The sequence below is a fragment of the Lithobates pipiens genome, unplaced genomic scaffold (genome assembly GCF_037356315.1).
Source record: "Lithobates pipiens isolate NorthernLeopardFrog02 unplaced genomic scaffold, aLitPip1_a1.2 Scaffold_35, whole genome shotgun sequence".
Taxonomy (NCBI): domain Eukaryota; kingdom Metazoa; phylum Chordata; class Amphibia; order Anura; family Ranidae; genus Lithobates; species Lithobates pipiens.
The window spans coordinates 17,803,518-17,826,887 of NW_027507811.1; the positions used below are offsets into that span (position 1 = coordinate 17,803,518).

General features: G+C 46.9%; 1 protein-coding gene across 1 annotated transcript in view; it reads right to left on the reverse strand.

The window, feature by feature from the left end:
• Positions 1 to 23,370, reverse strand: part of LOC143955177 (uncharacterized) — a 38,124-nt gene that overhangs the window by 7,864 nt on the left and 6,890 nt on the right. Inside the window, exons 6-12 of the mRNA XM_077465269.1 lie at positions 20,760 to 20,823; positions 15,729 to 15,790; positions 15,517 to 15,640; positions 15,303 to 15,400; positions 15,036 to 15,179; positions 14,695 to 14,836; positions 7,884 to 9,512 (exon numbers count right to left, since the gene is read on the reverse strand). Of these exons, the coding sequence (XP_077321395.1) occupies positions 7,884 to 9,512; positions 14,695 to 14,836; positions 15,036 to 15,179; positions 15,303 to 15,400; positions 15,517 to 15,640; positions 15,729 to 15,790; positions 20,760 to 20,823 (2,263 nt within the window). The remainder of the gene's footprint in view (positions 1 to 7,883; positions 9,513 to 14,694; positions 14,837 to 15,035; positions 15,180 to 15,302; positions 15,401 to 15,516; positions 15,641 to 15,728; positions 15,791 to 20,759; positions 20,824 to 23,370) is intronic.

Below are 23,370 nucleotides of genomic sequence, written 5' to 3' on the forward strand. Positions count from 1 at the left end.
TTGGCTGAAAATAGGTAAGTATATACCTCTGATCTTGGTATGTAATATAGCAGCCTCGATGGTCATCATAACTCATAGACGAATAAAGATTTATTTTAATCCCTTAGTCTAAAAGTAATGGAGGTTTTGTGTCTATTTTGTGTTAATAAATACCAAATATATTAAACATGAAAAGCATAAGTGCAACAAATAAAAACCTATGCGTTTTTGGTGCATTTTTGATGCAGTGTAGTGCATTTTCCCCCCTCTATTTTCTTAAAGTGGAAGTAAACCCTTCTATCGTTTTCAGTCAAGGAAGCTGCCACCTTGGCTTCTAATGATTCTTCAACTGCCATAATGCTGCACATGTGATCAGTTATGAAACCAGCCATTTAATGGTTTGAAAGTTTGGTTGAGAGCACAACCAATGTGAAAGTTAGCATTTCCGGCATGCTGGGAATGTAAATGTTTTTTGAAACTGGGTTTACTACCGCTTTAACCTTAAATAAGGACGTTTGTGTCCAGTGCATTTTTGGTGTGTTCCAGTGCGTTTTTGATGTGTTTTACAGTGTTCCAGTACTATCCAGTGCAGGAAAAATGCAGCATGTTCTACTTTTTTTCTAGAACTGGAATGCACTGGAACTGCAAGCACTGGTGTGAACTATGCCATTGAAAACTGTATAACCTACTTTCCATGCATTTTTGATACAGAAAAAAAATGCACTGGCGATGTAAACTGGTCCTTACACGAGTGTATATATTTTTTTATTCAGCGTTATCAATAAGTTAGTGAAAAGTTCTATATATGGAGACATATTTCCATATACAATAATATCATCTTACCTCCTCTGCTGCCACTTCTAGCAATGTCCTCTCTCTACTTCCTCCTGACTCACCTCTCACCAGGAACTTCCTTTAAGGACCACTACATCACTTCCTATTCATGTTACTTGGCTTCCTGCCTGCACCTGACATCACTTCCTCCCCATTTGTGGCATCACTTCCTGTGTCTGTACGATCAGGTTCTTCCCATATACGTGTCCCACCATTTATTGTATTTTTGTTCTCAACTAAAATTAAAAAGATCTCTACCTTGACGGTAATGTCATTAAAGATGAAATCTTGTTTATTATCAATATGCAATATCTATGCTTTCTGAGAGAGCCTTGGCCTGGGCAAACCCTCTATGGGAGATGCAAAAACCTGTTGTCTTGAGCAGGGGCGGACTGACCATTCAGCCACTCGGGCAGTGCCCGAGGGCCCCGGTCCACTAGGGGGCCCCATCAGGGTTGCCAGTAGGGTTGCCACCTGTCCAGGATTCACCCGGACAGTTCGGGTTTGGAATCATGCGTCCGGGTTTCAGACTCCCTGAAACCCGGACACATTATTTAAACTGGACTATGGCTTCCCAGCAGGGTTGCTGGCTGCAGTTGTCTAAGCTGAAAGTGTCTGTTACACTCTTTCACCCTGCTCAAAGCCAGCACTAACCCCCCCCCCCCTGAAACACACACACACACGCACAGATGGGAGAGGAGAAGAGAGGGCTCGATCAGCACCTCTTCCCCCCACCCCTACCCCTCTGTGTCTGCCCACACTCCAATCCATCCAATCGGCACTGTGCCTCAGAAAAGGAAAGTTGGGTCCGGAAAAATTTGAATTCAGCAGCCTCAGATACATCTGGATGAGAGGTGCTGACTGCCAAGGGGTGAGTGAGCTCACCATCCATCCCTGTCTGTGACTGAAGTCTCCCCCCTTCTCTCTCCTGCCTCTGAGTGAGTACACTAAGGTAAATCAGGGTTCTCAGAGCACCCCTTACATCAGATTTCCCCTTTAAACCAGAGGCCACAGTGTTCCCCCTTACATTAGAGTCCTCTCCGTACATCAGTGTTCCCCCTTACATCAGGGCTCCCAGAGCATCCCTTATGATAGAGTTCCCAGAGTTCTCCCTTACATCAGAGTCTGCAGAGTCCCCCCTTACAGTGAAAGGGAACTCAGCGAGTTCAGATGTAAAAAGGGGAACTCCGTGGGCTCTGATGTAAAGGGGGACTCTTGTTATTAACTTCATATGATTAGAAATGTCATTTAATAGCAAAATATCTGTATAGATTATACTAAAAAAAAAAAAAATTTTAAAAAAAAAAATTTAAAAAAAAAAAATTGCCGTGCTCCGCTAAAGTGTTCAGGTTTGACTTGAACAAAAGGTGGCAACCTTAGTTGCCAGCCTCAGTAAAACCAGGGAGAGTATGTAAAAATCTGTGTTTTTCTTATATCTGTCTCTGAAATGTCCCTTACTGACATCCTTTTGGTCTACAAATCCCAAAATTATAGCTGTCCCACTTCTCCAGTACCTTCTCAGTCAATAGATTCATGTCTGTGTATACTGTGTGATTGTATACTGTGTGTGTGTGTATACTGAGTAGCCCCATAATCTCTGATTGCCTGGGGGCCCCATAATCTCCTATTGCCCGGGACCCCATGAGTTGTCAGTCCGCCCCTAATCTTAAGTTACCCTGAGTTTGTGACCTCCTTTAAAAGGGTATTTGACGTTCCCGCACACTCCGCTTCTGCTGCCAAGTGCCTCATGTCCATCAGAGTACAAGAACTGTTACCGACTACGCCATTGAATTCCGTACTCTGGCAGCAGAGGTTGCTTGGAACAATGAGGCCCTCGTGGCTGCTTTTTCTCATTGTCTCTCGGATTCCATCAAGGATGAGATAGCAGCCCGAGACATACCCACTGAGCTGGAGAAGCCGATTCACGTTTGCCATGCTCATTGACTCCAGACTCAGAGAAAGACTCTCTTTTAAGGATCACTTGTGGAAGCCTCCTGTACGTTTGCCCTCGAGCTTTGCAGCCCCACCCGTGCCTCCCTCACCTCCCATGCCTCCTGGTACTGAGTCGGTCAGTGAAGATGAACTTGGGCTTCACGTGTCTCTCTCAGGGTTGCCAACTGCCAGTAAATTTACTGACAGTTTGTATAAATCTGTGATTTTTTTTTTTACAACTACCAGTAAATGTCAGGGGACAGTAATTTCATGCTGTGTTGACTTTTTAAGTGTAAATCAAGCAAATTACTTTGTTATAGGGATTGTCAGTGTTTCCATATCATGTTTATACTGTTCAAATATTCACGGTGTTAGTTTTCAATAGGAGTTCTGTAATTTCTCAGGTTGCCAGTAAAAAATATGCTCCGCCAGTAAATTTTCCATGTTTTGTCAGTAAAAAATGATGTGGGAGGTTGGCAACCCTGGTCTCTCTGCGGATGAGAGAACCTTTAGGAGGAGGTAGAGATTGTGCCTTTATTGTGGCTAGGTAGGTCACTTTTTGAAGTCTTTTCCTACCTGTCTAGGGAACGGCCAAAGCTTGAGGTCCTGTCACGGACAGACCGTAGGTGTTGTTGTTTAATCCCCAGTTATCCAGAAGGATAAGCCCCTGGTTTCGGTCACCCTTTCTTGGGTTGAGTTGTCAGTCGAGATACAGGCTCTAATCGACTCTTGGGCTGCAGGCCTGTTCATTGATGCGGTCTTTGTATCGAAGCACTCGATTCCACTGCAGTGGCATGATGCTCCACTTGCCATTGAGGCTCTGGACAGGTGACCCCTACAGCCTGCCCATGTGACTCATGAGAGGGTTCCGTTGTCCATGGTCGCAGGGGCTCTTCACCACGAGATAATCCAAATCCAAGTTATTTCCTCATCTAAGTTTCCGTAGGTTATCCTTGGTTACAGAGGCACAACCCTTCTTTTCATTGGCTCCATGCTGAGGTTCTCTCCTGGTCACCTCAATGCAGTAAGACATGCTTCCAGAAGGTAGCCAAGGTCCTGTGCACCTCTTCACTCCCCTCCCTGCCGGAGGAGTACTGTGATTTTAGCGATGTCTTTGACAAAGGTTAGGCCAGTGCCATGTCCTCACCCTGTATAGGTTGAGAACCATGAGGAGTATGAAGTACAGTCCATTGTTGACTCCCGTAGGTTCCATGGGCGCATACAGTACCTGGTGCACTGGAAAGGGTACGGTCTGGAGGAATGCTCTTGGGTCTCATCCTCTGATGTAAATTCCCATCCTCCTCCATGATTTCCATAGACGTTTTCCCCTCAAGCCTGGTGGTCCTCCAAGGGGGGGGGGGGGGGTACTGTCAGGGCTGGGCTCAGCCCTTCCTTCTCTTAGCTGGCCGTTCAGTTGTCGGCTAATTGCCAGCTCCTATCTCTTCACAGTTACTCAAGCTGTTGATGATATCCTGCTCGTCAGCCCTGCCTACTTAAGCCGTCCAGCCCAGAGGATCTCTGCCTTTGCCTTAGTCAACATCACAGAGACGCTCTCCTGCATTCCTGTTAAAAGACATGCTTGGCTTACATCCCTTCTGGCTCCAGATCCTGCTTCCTGTTTTACTACAGTCATCTCCGGCTCCCTGACGTTTGGCTTGTCTGACTATCTGTTCTGGTTCCTGAACTCTGGCTATGTTTTGAATACGTTTGTTCTATTTGCTTTTATTATTAAACAAGTGTGATTTAACTTCTGTCTTGGTCTGATGTCATGGTTTCTGACAACAGTTGGATACATGGCTCTATATTTAGAATGTATCTGGTCTATAAACAAGAGGCTCTGGATGGACAGTTGGATAAATGGCTCTATATTTATGTAGTACCTGTGTCATAAACGGGGCTACTGGTACATTTAGCTGTGCTAGGTGGTAACTAGCCTGGCTGATTTGTAGTCTTTGTGATCATTTGGGTTTTCTCCCGAGCCTAGTTTAGCTGTGGTTTCTCCTTTCTGGCGCTGTTACCTTTGGCATTGGTATGCATGAGCTACAGTCAAGCTAGGTTATGAATATTGTGACGGAACACGGACACCCTGACTGGATATTTCCACCAAGAAGCTGCTTTCCAATGCTCTGGAACACAAGTTACCCCAAGAACTAGTCAACACCAGTTTTGGAGTAAACCAGAATACGAACTGTTTATTTGAAGAAGAATACAGGATTTTATACACTTGAGAAGGAGGTCACTCATCACATTAGCAACGACCTAAATATTTACCCAAAACAGCACACAATGGTTTAGCTAATGAGGTACACCTGACTCACGGCTCTCCTCACGCGCTGTCAGCGCGAGGTGAGGATTGCCGATAACCGGGAAAATCCAGTTTACACTATGATCGGCTATGATTGGACACAGCGGATCATGTGGTTAAAGTGCTGCCGTGATCGGCTCTTTACCTCAAAATGTGATCAGCTGTGTCTGAAGGACCCAGCGATCACAGGTCACTGCTGATGTGCCGAGTGCCAGAGCAGGTCCCGCCTTCTGGAGCCTGCACGTCTATGATGGACGTCCCACTGGTCCAATGCCGGGACAGCGGGACGTGTGACGTCCATCATAGGCGCTGTTGGCTCCAGAAGGCGGTAATTACAAAGAGGCTGCCGCGCCACATCCCCGCTTGGCGCTCGGGCGAGCCGCTCTCCTCTCCTCCTCGGCTCCTCCTCTGAGGACTGGCTGCTGTGACACCACGGATCAGACAGGTCAGTGTATGATGTTAATGTCAGTGTAGGTAGGTCAGTGTATGTAAATGTCAGTGTAGGTAGGTCAGTGTGTGTAAATGTCAGTGTAGGTAGATCAGTGTATGTAAATGTCAGTGTGTGTTAATGCCAGTGTAGGTATGTCAGTGTAGGTAAAAGTCAGTGTAGGTAGGTCACTACCGTTAGTGTATGTATATGTCCAGTGTATGTAGGTCAGGCAGGTGAGTGTAGGTAGGTCACTATTGTCAGTGTAGGTAGGTCAGGTAGGTAGGTCACTGCCGTCAGTGTAGGTAGGTTAGTGTATGTAAGTCACTACCGTCAGTGTCACGGCCCAGCCCAAAAAAACCTGCGTCGCGTACAACACCCAACCCCCCCCCGTTTCCGGCTTGGACTCTGGGCTGAAGCCCCTGGTCCTTTTGCCACCTAGCAACGCCCCTGGCACCGCAGGGGGCGCGCAAGAAGCACAAGCACAGGAGGATGTCAGATGACGGCCTCCAGGCATAGTACGACTACGCTGTAGCTGTCATTCAGCTATAGCACGGTCGTGAAAAGGTTAAAGCATCCCTTAAGCATGCAGGTGTAATCATTTATTTTATTTATTTTAATTTACCTTTTAGCTGCCCGAAAAAGACTCTTCCTACCGAATGATAGTTTGTAACATTTTTTTGTTTAGCATTAAAGTGATTGATTGTAAAGTCTCAGGTTTTTTTTTTTGTATAAAAATAACAAACATGTTATACTCACCTCCTCTATGTAGTAGATTTGCACAAAGCAGCCCCGATCCTCCTCTTCTCGGGTCCATGGCTGGAGCTCCTGGCCCCTCCCTCCTGTTGGATGCCCCCACAGGAAGCAGCTTGCTATGGGGGCACCCGAGCCGAGTCACAGCTCCCTGTATCCATTCAGACACGGAGCTGCCGCCTGGCCCGCCCCCTTTCTATGCTCATTGGCTGACTGACTTTCATAGATAGCAGCGGGGAGCCAGTTGCCCCACCCTGCTGTCTTAGCCAATGAGGAGGGGAGTCCTGGGCAGCAGAGACATTCTCACAATATCGCTGGAACTAGATTGACCTCAGGTAAGTATTAGAGGGGTAAAGAATGCATTAGGATTAAAAAAAAAAACAGCTCTGTGTTTGCCAATCCCATGTCTATTATCCCAGAAAATGGCCTTTACTGATATTGAAGATTCATCGTCAGGATTCAAAGATCAGTAATATTCTCTGTATCAAACCCAGGTACGTTCAGCTCATCCCTATTTATAATAATTATGACAAAACAAAAGAATGAAAAACAAACAGAAATTGATGCACAAATTTATAAAGCACACACCTTAATTGCACGAGTACATTCATTTTTAACAATGTTTTAAACCACTATACACAGGACTCATTTATTATAATTCATGTCCTTTCCTAGTAACCTTACACATTTGACATCACTGTAAATTATTATGGTCTAGTTACTCTATTTTGTGGATAATACATCTTCCCATTTTTATCAAAAGATATTGGAATGCCCTCTTTTCATCTGAGAGTCTGCCATGTGTTCTTCCAAGAACTCTTCTCCCACCATCCACACTACATTCTCCGACAGATCTCCTCCACCATCCACACTACATTCTCCGACAAATCTCCTCCACCATCCACACTACACTCTCCGACAGATCTCCTCCACCATCCACACTACATTCTCCGACAGCTCTCCTCCCACCATCCACACTACATTCTCTGACAGATCTCCTCCACCAGCCACACTACATTCTCCGACAGCTCTCCTCCCACCATCCACACTACATTCTCCGACAGATCTCCTCCACCAGCCACACTACATTCTCCGACAGATCTCCTCCAACATCCACACTACATTCTCCGACAGATCTCCTCCACACTAACATTCTCCGACAGATCTCCTCCCCCATCCACACTACATTCTCCGACAGATCTCCTCCACACTAACATTCTCCGACAGATCTCCTCCCCCATCCACACTACATTCTCCGACAGATCTCCTCCACACTAACATTCTCCGACAGATCTCCTCCTCCATCCACACTACATTCTCCGACAGCTCTCCTCCACCATCCACACTACACTCTCCGACAGCTCTCCTCCACCATCCACACTACACTCTCCGACAGCTCTCCTCCACCATCCACACTACATTCTCCGACAGATCTTCTCCACCATCCACACTACATTCTCCGACAGATCTCCTCCACCATCCACACTACATTCTCCGACAGATCTCCTCCACCATCCACACTACATTCTCCGACAGATCTCCTCCACCATCCACACTACATTCTCCGACAGATCTCCTCCACCATCCACACTACAGTCTCCGACAGATCTCCTCCACCATCCACACTACAGTCTCCAGAAGTTCTACCACATTACACACTACATTCTTTCTGATGTTTAACAAGATTATCTTTCCTATGGAAAGATTTTCCGCACTCTGAACATGAATAAGGATGCTCACCTGTGTGAATTCTCTGATGTATAACAAGGCTTTCATTACGAGTGAAGGAGTTCCCACACTCTGAACATGAATAAGGACGCTCACCCAAGTGAATTCTCTTATGTTTAACAAGGTCTCCTTTACGAGCGAAAGACTTCCCGCACTCTGAGCATGAATAAGGATGCTCACCTGTGTGAATTCTCTGATGCTGAACAAGGTTTCCTTTAAAAATAAAAGATTTCCCACACTCTGAACAGGAATAGGGATGTTCACCCGTGTGAGTTTTCTGGTGTTTAACAAGGTCTCCTTTATGATTGAAAGATTTCGCACACTCTGAACATGAATATGGACGCTCACCTTTGTGAATCCTCTGATGTTCAACAAGGCCTCCTTTATAAGTGAAAGATTTCTCGCACTCTGTACATGAATAAGGACGCTCAGTCATGTGAATTTTTTGATGTTCAACAAGGCCTCCTTTATGAGTGAAAGATTTCCCACACTCTAAACATGAATAAGGACGCTCACCTGTGTGAATTCCCTGATGTTTTACAAGGCCTGATTTACGTGTGAAACATTTACCGCACTCTGAACATGAATAGGGACGTTCACCCGTGTGAATTCTCTCATGTTTTACATAGTCTCCTTTATGAGTGAAAAATTTCCCACACTGTGAACATGAATAAGGACGCTCACCCGTGTGACCTCTTTGGTGTTGAACAAGGTTTCCTTTCTGAGTGAAAGATTTCCCGCACTCTGAACATGAATAAGGACGCTCACTCATGCAAATTCTCTGATGTTCAACAAGCAATTCTTCATCCTTAAAAGATTTCCTGGACTTGGGATGGTTATCCATGTGAACTCTCCGATGTTTAACAAGATTATCTTCCTTATGGAAATATTTCCCACATTCTGGACATGAATAAGGATGCTCACCCATGTGAATTCTCTGGTGTCTAACAAGACCATCTTTCTTATGGAAACATTTCCCGCACTCTGAACACGAATAGGGGCGCTCACCGGTGTGAATTCTCAGATGATTAACAAGGCCTCCTTTCTGAGTGAAAGATTTCCCACACTCTGGACATGAATGAGGGCGCTCGCCCAAGTGAATTCTCTGATGTTTAACAAGATTATCTTTCTTATGGAAAGACTTTCCGCACTCTGAGCATGAATAGGGACGCTCACCCTTATGAATTCTCTGATGTGTAAAAAGGTTTCCTTTCTGGGTGAAAGATTTCCCGCACTCTGAACATGAGAATAGATTGTGACCTCGGTGATCTCCTTCATGGGGTGAGGAAGATTCCTCGGGATTAGAAGGATCTGTTAATGGATCTGCAGTGTGAGATCTTACATGGATATTTGCAATCATAGTATGTGATTGATGAGAAGATTCCCCCTGATCAGAGGGATCCATTGATGTCTCCGGACAGGAAGGTCTGTGATGTATATTTTGTGTATTTGGATTTCCTCCTGGAGGATCCTGTGTGATGACATTATCTTCTGACTTACAATCAGCAGATAATAGAAGACGTCTCTCAGAGGAATTCCTGACATCACATCCATCTGTTGGGAAGAAATGTAATTTTTTTTTTAAATAAGTCCGTAGTTCACAAATAACTGGAGTTTTAGCTCTACCTCTCCATTAGTGGAATAAGTGGAAATATTGAGCTGGGTGCTCCATGAGATTGAATGGAAAAGGTGGTAGGGAGACAACACTCACATATACCAGAACACAAGAAAATGAATCTGATGAAAAAATATGCAATCATGCGAAACGGAAAATACAACAAAGCATGTGTCCGCTGAAAAATGTGTGAAACAAGACTCCAGATGTTCCAACTCCAGTGCGCCACCACTAAGAGACAAGAGTCTCTTACTAGAATTACATGACCAATCGAGGCCATACACGCCTACTGGTACAGAAAGTGTGCAAAGGATGGAGATGGCCAGCTTGGCATGGATCACAACCCAGCACAAGGCAAAGGTAGGAACCACCACATTTACTTCAGGAGGCCTTGCACATCGTGATTCTAAACATGGCCTGTAGGAAGGTTCTGTTCTGCAGTGGGCCCTAACATAGGGGCCCAGCCAAGCACTCTTACCTACAGACCCTCTGTCACCGGCCACCACCAATCTCTCTCCCCAAACTGGCTGCTCCTCCTTATCTCTCAATGATATCAAAGCTTAACTGAATTGTACATTTAGTTGCCCAGTTCCCCTCAAGCACCTTCTCTTCCAAAGTAACTCAGACAGTTACTCTTAACCAATAAGTTCTTTAGGAAATAAAGTTATATTTACCGTTCTGTCCAGGTTCCATAGAAGTACATTTGAGTGATATACAGAATCACAATTGCATTTCCACTCTCTCTAATAACAATGTACCGGCTTTGGCTGTGCAGCTTTGCTCAGAATGTTTTATAGCTTAGTTGCATCCCAGTAAATAGCATCAAGAGTCAGATCCTTGGAACCCATCCCGTGGGTCCCACTAAGGGGTGCAAAACTACTTTCTAAGTCCCCCGTACTTTCGGGTCAAAAAAGAATGCCGGAGGCTACACACGGGGGGATTGTCCGGCGGACTTGAGTTTGCCGGACTTTTCCACCCGATTGTTTGATCGTGTGTACGCGGCATAAGGGGAAACTCCACCATACATTTCAGTTCACATCATTACAGCGTTCTCACTGATCACCTCCAATACTCGGATAGACCCCCAAGGCATGGGCATCCGCAGCAGGGGGCAAGGGGGGTCAAGTGCCCCCCCTGGAATCCCCAAGGAGTTGCAGCCGCCGCCATGCTGCATTTTTTTACTGAGTCCGCAGGCGGCTGCATCCTCTGCTCTCTACTGTGGATCACAGCGATGGCTGGCTCTGTGTTCGGTGGCCGCTCTGTAACACAGTCCCGCCCCCCCAGACCGGCTCATGTGATAGTAGAGTGAATCAACGTTCTGCCTATCACACAAGCCGGTCTGAGGGGGCGGGACTGTGTTACAGAGCGGCCGCCGAACACAGAGCCAGCCAGTGTTATGATCCAGAGGAGTAGATAGATGCCCATCTGTACAGCCCGCCCTGTGTGCCACAGTGCCTGGATAGGAGGATCGAGGGGGAGGGGGGGGGCTGCAGTGCTCTCCTCCACCACCACACTCTCCTGCCCCCCCAGTGCTCTCCTCCACCACCACACTCTCCTGCCCCCCCCCCAGTGCTCTCCTCCACCACCACACTCTCCTGCCCCCCCCAGTGCTCTCCTCCACCACCACACTCTCCTGCCCCCCCCCCCCCAGTGCTCTCCTCCACCACCACACTCCCCTGCCCCAACCCCCCCAGTGCTCTCCTCCACCACCACACTCTCCCGCCCCAACCCCCCCAGTGCTCTCCTCCACCACCACACTCTCCTGCCCCCCCCAGTGCTCTCCTCCACCACCACACTCTCCTGTCCCCCCCCCCCCAGTGCTCTCCTCCACCACCACACTCTCCTGTCCCCCCCCAGTGCTCTCCTCCACCACCACACTCTCCTGCCCCCCCTCCCAATGCTCTCCTCCACCACCACACTCTCCTGCCCCCCCAGTGCTCTCCTCCACCACCACACTCTCCTGCCCCCCCAGTGCTCTCCTCCACCACCACACTCTCCTGCCCCCCCAATGCTCTCCTCCACCACCACACTCTCCTGCCCCCCCCCAGTGCTCTCCTCCACCACCACACTCTCCTGCCCCCCAATGCTCTCCTCCACCACCACACTCTCCTGCCCCCCCCCCCCCCCCAGTGCTCTCCTCCACCACCACACTCTCCTGCCCCCCCCCCCAGTGCTCTCCTCCACCACCACACTCTCCTGCCCCCCCTAGTGCTCTCCTCCACCACCACACTCTCCTGCCCCCCCCCTAGTGCTCTCCTCCACCACCACACTCTCCTGCCCCCCCCCCCAGTGCTCTCCTCCACCACCACACTCTCCTGCCCCCCCTAGTGCTCTCCTCCACCACCACACTCTCCTGCCCCCCCAATGCTCTCCTCCACCACCACACTCTCCTGCCCCCCCCCCAGTGCTCTCCTCCACCACCACACTCTCCTGCCCCCCAATGCTCTCCTCCACCACCACACTCTCCTGCCCCCCCCCCAGTGCTCTCCTCCACCACCACACTCTCCTGCCCCCCCCCCCAGTGCTCTCCTCCACCACCACACTCTCCTGCCCCCCAATGCTCTCCTCCACCACCACACTCTCCTGCCCCCCCCCCAGTGCTCTCCTCCACCACCACACTCTCCTGCCCCCCCCCAGTGCTCTCCTCCACCACCACACTCTCCTGCCCCCCCTAGTGCTCTCCTCCACCACCACACTCTCCTGCCCCCCCCCTAGTGCTCTCCTCCACCACCACACTCTCCTGCCCCCCCCCCAGTGCTCTCCTCCACCACCACACTCTCCTGCCCCCCCAGTGCTCCCCACCACCACACTCTTCTGCCCCCCATGCTCTCCTCCACCACCACACTCTTCTGCCCCCCCCAGTGCTCTCCTCCACCACCACACTCTCCTGCCCCCCCCTCAGTGCTCTCCACCACCACCACACTCTCCTGCCCCCCCAATGCTCTCCTCCACCACCACACTCTCCTGCCCTCCCCCCCCAGTGCTCTCCTCCACCACCACACACTCTCCTGACCCCCCCCAGTGCTCTCCTCCACCACCACACTCTCCTGCCCCCCCTAGTGCTCTCCTCCACCACCACACTCTCCTGCCCCCCCCCCAGTGCTCTCCTCCACCACCACACTCTCCTGCCCCCCCAGTGCTCCCCACCACCACACTCTTCTGCCCCCCCATGCTCTCCTCCACCACCACTCTTCTGCCCCCCCAGTGCTCTTCTCCACCACCACACTCTCCTGCCCCCCCACAGTGCTCTCCTCCACCACCAAACTCTCCTGCCCCCCCATGCACTCCTCCACCACCACACTCTCCTGCCCCCCCCAGTGCTCTCCACCACCACACTCTCCTGCCCCCCCCCCAGTGCTCTCCACCACCACACTCTCCTGCCCCCCCAGTGCTCTCAAGTCCCCACCCCTGTGATCTCCACTCCCCCTCGCTCTTTGCCCCCACCCATGTGTTCTCCAACCCCGCCAGTACTCTTTGCTCCCCCTTCTCTCCAACTCCCACCCAGTGCTCTCCACTTCCCCAGGACCAGAGGGCAGGCTGACTGGGGCCGGAAAATGAGGAAGGCTGAAGGTCCAGGTGGCCAGGGACCACTCCATCTCACAGCAGACAGATCCTCTGGAAGGAGCACCGTCATCATCCAAAACGAGAACAGACCCTGCCTGCTGCTGGCCATCAAGGTACCATACCAAGCATCAACAACACACCTTCCCACAGACAGGGACTGCAGACTGGGACATTGGGCACAGGAGGGGCTACAATGATGGGCACAGTGAGACTGCATTCACAGCACAGTAAAGCTGCATTTGATGCACACAGTGAGGCTGAATTTGATGGACACAGTGAGGCTGCATTTGATAGACACAGTGAGGCTGCATTTGATGGACACAGTGAGGCTGCATTTGATGGACACAGTGAGGCTGCATTTGATGGACACAGTGAGGCTGCATTTGATGGACACAGTGAGGCTGCATTTGATGGGCACAGTGAAGCTGAATTTGATGGGCACTGGTGAGGCTGCATTGAGCTCTTGCATCAAGTCTGCAGTCTGACCATCTCCTGTAGCATGTCTGCAGTCTCTGAGGGAGTTTGGAGAGGAGTCAAGAGTGGGAGCACCGCCGGGATGGGGGTCATGGGAGAAGTCAGACTTGTGTGGACTGTGGACAGGAGACTATAGGATAAAACCAGAGCCACCAAGCTGGAGCCGACTGACTGAGCCCTGCACAGTGCACCTGAGAGGAGGTCAGTGAAAGCACCGCTAGGCCAGTCGGGGGGGGGTCACTGATGTAAGGGGGGAGTGAATGCGATAATGTAAGGGGCACTGATATAAAGGGTTTCCTCCTTATATTAGTAACCCACCCCCCCTTACCCCCCCCCCCACGTTCTGAGTTTCTGGGGTCCCCCTTGATGATTGATCACTTACCACTATTAACTGGAATTTGAATATATATATATATATCCCGCGATATCCCGCGAGTGTCGGCTCCCGTGCGCATGCGCGGGAGTGACGTCATCGCGGCTCCAGCGAATCACAGCGCCGGAGCCGCGAGACACGGAAGTCGCTCCAGGATACATGGCAGCGGCGAAGAGGAAGACGGAGGACCTCTTCGGGGACTTCGTTCTCAGGTAAGTTATTCATAATGAGCTAGTATGCTATGCATACTAGCTCATTATGCCTTTGCCTTACAGGGTGCGTTTAAAAAAAAAAAAAAAAAATGTTGCCTTTACTTCCTCTTTAACCCTTTAGTAGGAAAAAACGTATTTAACCTTTTCGAACCTGCCTACATGTTGATCTGATAATTATCTAATATTTTTTCCTAAACTACATTCCTTAAAATGAGAATGTGGCCTTTTGCTTCCATCGTGTCTGTTTCTTGTGTCAATAGGTGGAGAAATTTCATCCTTTTCACTTTTTGAGGTCTCGCACACTGTGGTTCCAGGCATAGTCTCTAGGAGGGTTCTGTTCTGCAGCAGGCCCTAAATTAGGGACCCAGTCGCTCAGTAGTGTTCGCCTAGTGCCAAGCTACCCCTACCTACAGAACTTGGCCACCACCATTTATTAGCTAACATTTTTCCTTAAAACTACAAACCTTGAATGTTTCCTGCATAGAGTCTGTTACTTACTTGTGTCGACAGGTAGAGAAATGTCATCCTGTTCACTCTTCATAATCATCCCGACCTCCTCCGTGGACGGCTGATCACCCCCCACATACGTCTCTACTTCTTCTTCTTTAACCTCAGCTTTTATATTAATCCGTTCTTCACCCTTCACCAAAAATAATAGAAAACATCTATTAAAGTCAACTCCAGGCAGATATAAAGGACACAAATGACACGTCATTCAGTATGCACCCTCTGCTGGAAGAACACAAGGACAAAGAGGACCCACAATGACATATGACTAGGCTTAAAACCCACAGAGGTAAGGAACGTATATAAAGATCTAGTTGCTCAGTCCCATCTACCTGATGATGGTGAGGGATGGTGTGATCTTCCTGTGTGGAATCCCGGGAATACAGAGGACCTCCCTCCTCCATAGACTGTTGAGCTCCAAACGTCTTTTCTTTTTTCAGTTCAACCTCAACTTTGATGTCTTTCAATTCTTCAACCTAAAGCACAGATATGAAAATACAGATTTGTAAGGTAAACAAGCAATGCCATAGAAGAATGTTATCTCAAAAGCTTAGAATTCTACAAACGTATTTGAGTTCTAATTGCTCAGTCCTATCTACCTGATGATGGTGGGGGATGGTGTGACCTTCCTGTGTGTAATCCCGGGAATACAGAGGATGGGGGCATCTCTCTGGAAGGTTCCCATTACTGGATCCATCTGTAGGAAACACACACACTGACTGAATACATTGTTTCTATGTGTTTATCAGATGATGGGGGATCTAGGTGGAGCCTCCGTACTGCTCTCTCCTTTACAATAAAGTCTCCTCTTACCCGGTGATGTGAGGGGCGGCTGATTGTCCATCATGACGTCCTTGTAGAGATCCTTGTGTCCTTCTAAATACTCCCACTCCTCCATGGAGAAATAGACAGTGACATCCTGACACCTTATAGGAACCTGACACACACAATGATACAGTCACCATCCAGACACATCCCTTGTCTGTTACTGGATAATGTCCCAGAATTCCCAGAATCCTCCTCACCTCTCCTGTCAGCAGATCAATGATCTTGTTGTTGACGTCTACAATCTTCTTCTCTAGACCTCCTTTTTAGACCCCTTCATCACTTTAGGTATATAAGATACCTCACTTCCTGTCTGTATATCACTTCCTGTGTGTAACGACATCACTTCCTGTCTACACATGACATCACTTCCTCTCCAGCTGTGTTATTACTTCCTGTGTCTGTACAATCACACTCTTCCTGTCTCCATGTTCCATTCGATATAATTGGAAAAAATCTCCACCCTGAGAGTAATGTCTTTAAAGGGGGAGTCCCGACTATTTTCAGTATGCGAATATTATAAGATAACACTGCAATTGGCAAAAAAAAAATACATATATAAAAAAACACCAGATTCTGTAAACATCCTAAATAAAGGTAAAAGCATAGAAAAATTAAGTATGTTAATTGCTTACTTGACAAGTTTTTCCTTAAAAGAATATATTTTTCCCTCCCTTGCATTGTGTGTTTATGTGTCTGTAAGATTCTCATTTGTTCATCTGTAATGAAGGAGTATTCTGTGAGTAGAAGGAATATGGCATACATGTGTGGTGTATACACAAGTGGGCTCAGACGGTATTATAGGCATACCCAACTTTACATACACTCACGAGTATGGACACATTGGCATCTATGGAAAATCTTGGTCCGCTTGACATAGCATTACACCCGGTTTTTAACATTGGCATCTATGGGAAATCTTTGTCAGCTTGACGTGGCACTGCTCCCGGGATTATCTGATTTTGGTGTCGGCCAGCTTGCCTAGGTAATCAGTTATGCCTGTAAATGACTATTGCCATGCAGTACATGCACTGAGAAGTAAAACTAGGTATTGTCTCACTTTAAGTACATTTTCGTTTTACATACATGCTCTGGCCCCATTGTGTACTTAAAAATGGGGTATGCCTGTATACCATACCCAGTATTCGGTGTAACCTAAACACCCCCACTTTTGGCTGCAGGAGCACCACAGATCCTCTTCTACCTTGGTTACCCCTCTTACTAGAATTCTTAAGTTAGAAGGTATGCCCCTAGAGGGGCAGGAGCGCAGGGTAATACTGTAAAGCAGTGCTGCCCAAACACACTCTTCAATTGTCCCCAACAGGTCATTTTTTATAAATTTCCTTCTTCTTGCATAGGTGCTTGTAATCCATGTACAGTAAATGGCTTGGTATTTATAACAGCTGTTATATCTAGCAAAAATCCAAAAAACATGGCCTGTTGGGGATACCTGATAGTTGAAGTTACAAAACTACTGATATAAGATGTAATTTGAGTGACAGCTCTGACATCACATCCAAGAAGACCATATCCAGCAGAAGTCTCATATATCTGGTCTATAAACCAGAGGCTCTGAATGGATAGTTGATAAATGGTTCTATATTGAGGATGTTTCTGGTCTATGAACCAAAGGTTCTGGATGGAGAGTTGGATAAATGGTTCTATAATTAGGATATATCTGGTCTATAAACCAGAGGCTCTGGATGAACAGTTGGATAAATGGCTCTATATTTAGGATGTATCTGGTCTATAAACCAGAGGCTCTGGATGGACAATTGGATAAATGGTTCTATATTTAGGATGTATCCGGTCTATAAACCAGAGGCTCTGGATGGATAGTTGGATAAATGGTTCTATATTTAGGATGTATCCGGTCTATAAACCAGAGGCTCTGGATGGACAGTTGGATAAATGGTCCTATATTTAGGATGTATCCGTTCTCTAAACCAGAAGCTCTGGATGGACAGTTGGATAAATGGTTCTATATTTAGGACGCATCTGGTCTATAAACAAGAGGCTCTGGGTAGACAATTGGATAAACGGTTCTATATTTAGGACGTATCTGGTCTATAAACCAGAGGCTCTGGATGGACAGTTGGATAAATGGTTCTATATTTAGGACGTATCTGGTCTATAAACAAGAGGCTCTGGGTGGACAATTGGATAAACGGTTCTATATTTAGGACGTATCTGGTCTATAAACCAGAGGCTCTGGATGGACAGTTGGATAAATGGTTCTATATTTATGGTGTATCCGGTCTATAAACCAGAGGCTCTGGATGGACAGTTGGATAAATGGTTCTATATTTAGGATGTATCCGGTCTATAAACCAGGAACTCTTGATGGACAGTTGGATAAATGGCTCTATATTTGTATTATGTTCTATAAACCAGAGGTAAACGTGTAGAATGTAAAAATGTATTTTGGATAGATTTGTTATGTTACTAATTTTGTAATGTTGATTTGTTTCAGAATGTGTTTAGTTTCCTGTTCGTTAAATTTTTGTAATGATTCCAATTTTGAAGACTAGCTGATTTTAACCACTTCCCGCCCAGCCTATAGCAGAATGACGGCCGGGAGGTGGTTCAGTTACCCTAATTGGGCGTCATATGACGTCCAGCAGGATAACAGCTGTCGCGCGCCCATGGGAGAACGCATTGCAGCGATCAGTGGTGCGGTGTGTCAGTCTGAATCACTGCTACACCGATCTCAGTAAAGAGTCTCTGACGGAGGCTCTTTACCATGTGATCAGCCGTGTCCAATCATGGCTGATCACGATGTAATCAGGAAGAGCCGATCGGCTGCTATCCGGACAGCGCAGCCCCCCCTCAGATGCCCACCCAGGACCACCAGGTATGCCACCCTAGACCACCAGGGATATGCCAATCAGTACCCAGGCAGCTGCCAATTAGTGGCAATTAAAAATGCCCGCCAGTGCCACCAGTGATCAGTGCAGTCTATCAGTGCCACCTATCAGTGTCACCCATAAGTGCAGCCTTTCAGTGCCCATCAGTGCCGCCTATCAATGCTGCATATCAGTGTCACCCACCAGTGCTGCCTATTGCCTATCAGTGCCATCTCATTGGTGCCACCTTATCAGTGCCCATCAGTGAAGGCGGTAACTTACCTTTTTACAAAATTTTATAACAGAAATAAAGAAAAACTTTTTTTTAAGCAGAAAAGAAAAACGGCAGAGGTGATCAAATACCACCAAATGAAAGCTCTATTTGTGGGAACAAAATGATAAAAATTTAGTTTGGGTACAGTGTAGCATGACCGCGCAATTGTCATTTAAAAAGTGACAGCGCTGAAAGCTGAAAATTGGCTTGGGCAGGAATGGGGGTGTAAGTGCCTGGTATTAAAGTGGTTAAGGAGCAGGCCTGGAAAGCCGGCCGCCACGTCCTTAATAACCAATAATGCATCAGCTGTCAGAGGACCTACCCCCTGATAAAAGAATGTGAAACAAATGAATGCCGGCAATGAAAAATGCTGAAAATAAAAATAGTGTAAAAAAGGGGGACCCTAGATCCTGACCCCGTATTTAAATGAGTATGAGGTACATAGTACTCCTACCCATTCACCAAAAATGTGTAAAACATGAGTAAAGACAGAGCACAAGTTTTTAACAATTCCTTTATTAAAAACTCAAAAACAATGTCACCCCCGATGTAGATCCATCGTCAATCCCCTAGGGCCTGGTATGGATGGGGGGACCCCCATGCTGTTTTTTCCTGAATCTTCTATTGACGGCATTCTTTTGCTTACATTCAGCTGTCAGTGGGGAAGCCCGTTGACAGCTGATGAGTCATTGGTTGTTAATGTAGTCAGGAGCTAGCTAATGTTGCCTGCATTGCCAGGAGAAACTGTGCAGCGTCGCTGCCGTGAAGCTGTTCTCTCCTAGTGTTCAGCCCGGACTCTGTGTTGTCATATCCTGAAGATAGAGATGACGAGTTCTAGGAGTAAAGCAAAGCATCTTGGAACGTGTAGTGCAGAGAGCCAAGATTTGCATTCAGCTGGACTGGTTTTAACTACAAATACCAGCCGGCTGGGGAAGAAGAACATGATGCTTGGAGAAGTAATAAAAATCCTGATCACTCTCTTGGGACCCCAGCCTGGAACTGCTAGCAAGTGACTCTGTGGCCAAGTCACGACCTGAGGTACAGTGAGAGTCGAGTGTGGGAGCACCCACTGCCAGCTACCTCTGACTATCCTGCGGCAGCCTGGAGGCCACTCTTCACACGACTACGCCAGATCCACCTAGCAGCCACGTGGTGTTTCACCGGACCGCGCCATCCCTTGAGCAATGCGCTACCAAAGTCTACCAAGAAGACCCACTTCACTTTCCAGTCTCATTGTAACTGGTGAACAGCCACTTGCCCACCCTGATACCACAGGAGATGCTGCATGCAGACACCATTGCCCTATTTGCTTGTCCAAGCCTGTTGGGCCTTGTGCTACACTTACTTTTTGTGGAAGCAGCAATATTGCTACAGGACACTACAAGTACACTTTGCTACACACAGTCGGTTAAGCCATCACCAGGCTACTTCACCTTCTCCTGATAACCAGGATATCTTTTATACTTCACTAAAGCAATAGCTGAAGACTAAAGGCTTTTTTCTTCTGAGAGACTATAACATATCCCCCCCACTAAAGGATTAAAGCAGTTTGTGTCAAAAGCACAAATACCTACACCCAGGACTCTATTTGCTAATTGAGCAGGTTTAAAGTGATTGCAAAGGTTATTTTTTTTTCTTAAAATAACAAACATGTCATACTTACCTGGTCTGTGCAAGTGTTTTGCACAGAGCGGCCCCAATCCTCCTTTTCTGGGGTCCCCCGGCGGCACTCCTGGCCCCTCCTCTTCATTGAGAGCCCCCCACGCAGAGCCACTTTCCATGGCGGCACTTGTGTGGGCACGCTCCAGAGTCCTGCTACTGCGTCCATTGACACAGACACCAGGACTCGGCCCCTCCCCATGTCACTGGATTTGATTGACAGCACCAGGAGCCAACGGCTGCTGCTGCTATCAATTTATCCAATGAGAACCCGAGACAGTGGCTGGAACTGCTGGGCTCCTCCTCCACGCTGAATCGATTGTGTTCAGGTAAAAAAAAAAAAAAAAAAAGAGGGGCTCTGGGGGGCTACTGCAAAACAGAAGGGTTTTCACCTTAATGCATAGAATGCATTAAGGTGAAAAACCTTGAGACTTTACAACTCCTTTAAGTACTTAAGGGCAATAGTTCCAATAATTTGAGGACAGTGTTGTACAGTAACTGTCCGATGTATCTGGCCTGTGGAGATGAAGCACAGAAGAGAGTGGTTTGACATTAGAACGGTCATTCCTCTGCCTTTTCACATAGGTTACCAACTAGACCGTGAATTGTTGAGAAGTCTCTAAATCCTGCAATCAGTTATCGTTTCTGTTCTACTGTCATGTATCATTGCTGTTATTTGCTCCGGTGAAACTTTTCCAAGGGCTAAGTTTATGTTACTGGAATCTAATGCTAATAACCTTTCAGTAAATAAGACTCAACAAATTCATTCAAACTTATGTATGTGTCTCTAATCATTAGGATTATTAACAAAAATGTCGGAGGACTTTCAAGGTCAGGGCAACCAGTGCAGTAAAGATTCAGTAAGCGGCCCTCGCGGTGGTAGCGCTACATTAAGGACACAGCGGCCTCATCAGCCTCTGAATCAGGACACGACTTTTTTATTTCCAGTTGTGATATGCCTGCTCAGTCACTCTGAAATTGAGTGCTGTTTTTACAATATAAAGATCTGTGATAGAAATCTAAAATTTTCCATCTTTTCTCTCTCTCTATGTGTAGTGCTTGCTCTCTCCCTATGAAATTGTGGACTATCCTATGTGTAGTGCTTGCTCTCTCCCTATGAAATTGTGGACTATCCTAGAAAAAAGAACATTTTTTTTTTTTGTTACATACATTTTATTTGCTCTCTCCCTCCGAATAGCAGACCATCAAATACTGTTGCAAATATATACTATGTTTCGGTCTTCCTGACCCAAGATGAAATCTGCATGCTCTCTCCTGCTGACACTCCATCTCAGCTAAAAAGGAGTACATACTGCCCAACAAATCAGTTCTGTTTTTATTGTTTGTTGCTCTGGAAAATGACACTTTATTTAGTTTCATACAGTGGCGGATGCTCCATAAGGGGCGCAGCCCCCCCATCAATGCATCTGGCCCCCTAATCTTTTTTTTTCAAAATTTTTTCTTTATTCAAAGGGCAGAGAAACATGGAGCAGAACATGTAAATGTTACAGTGAACAGATAACAATAGAAATACACCATTGCAGTAACGGATGAGATATACACCCTGCACAGGTGGCACATTAACCTGTGGAGCAAAGGAAGAGGGTCATCCGATACCCCTGCGTTGTCCATGTAAGTCTCTCCTCTGCTCCATAATGAAGAGCTTCTCCCATTACGGTGTCCCCTCCTCTGTACCGTAAAGGACAGAATCTTTTACCAAAAATATTCCTGATACACCAATCTGCACCATAAATCCCACTCCGATTTTCATCTGGCCCCCTAATCTACATGCAGGGCACCGGACGCATGGATTCTAATGTGTTTTTTTTTGTAATGACATGATTAGAGCCTGAAGCTCTAATAGGCTTCAAAAAAAGGATAGGCACTGCGCCCCAAGCACACCCACTTGTGTGACAATAGCGAATGAATATTCGTTATTGCCGTCCTCATTTTCCCCCCAGTCATTCAGGAACCCCCAATTGGCTAGGGAGGTCTTAGGACTGGGTGGGTGATCACAGCTGCCCATCTCCCGCGTGCAGGGGTGTGGTGCACACTTTTGAGCACATTTTTTTTTCTTAAAATAACAAACATGTCATACTTACCTGCTCTGTGCAAGTGTTTTGCACAGAGCGGCCCCAATCCTCCTTTTCTGGGGTCCCCCGGCGGCACTCCTGGCCCCTCCTTTTCATTGAGAGCCCCCCACGCAGAGCCACTTTCCATACAACACTGGCCAAGTCTCTCCATCTTTCATTGTGGCCTAAAAACAACACTTACATGGTGTGCAAAGAGTCCATGACATATTTCTGGCTCTTGACTCTGACATCATTTTTTTTTTTTTTTTTTTAGGATAAAATATAGCTCAAAGTTACCACATACAAATGCTTGCATAAATGGCAGTGGGTCTATACAATATTAATGGTTGCTGTCTTTGAAATAACACTTCCTTTCTTATTATTTCAGGAACAACAATTGAACAATCTCTCCTTCTTGCTGCCCAAGGCCCAGATATATTTTCTTCCATACTCTCCAGCCACTGTGCTGGGTTTGGCTGTTGTCTCCGAAACATGGTAATGACATTTTTTTTTTGTAATTCCTTTATTTAGCCATTAGTTGCATTGTACAAAACAACATCACAAAACAGTATGATACAATTATATGGGTAGACATATAACAGACATCGGCAGAACTAGGAAGTCAGCTTAACAAATAAAAGTATAGAAGGTACAACAAGTTTCAAGTCGTTCAAACAGAAGTAAAACCGAGAGGGACTAATGGTAGATATATCCAAAATGTCAACCTATACAGAGGAGCCCAAGGTTGACAGTGTAACTACATGGAGTAAATTGCAATGACATTTTAAAGTTTGGCAAAACAACTGACTCATCTCTGGAATGTGGGTTGGGTTTTTGGTATACTCTGAGTGGTCAAATTATGTGAAGTTTTGCACAGAATACAGAGTGGTACCAAAAATAATAAAAAAATAATCACACGTGACTTCTTTGGCCATTTTCATAAAGTTGATAGCATTACCTTTATTGTTTTATAGTATGTAGTAGCTTATAT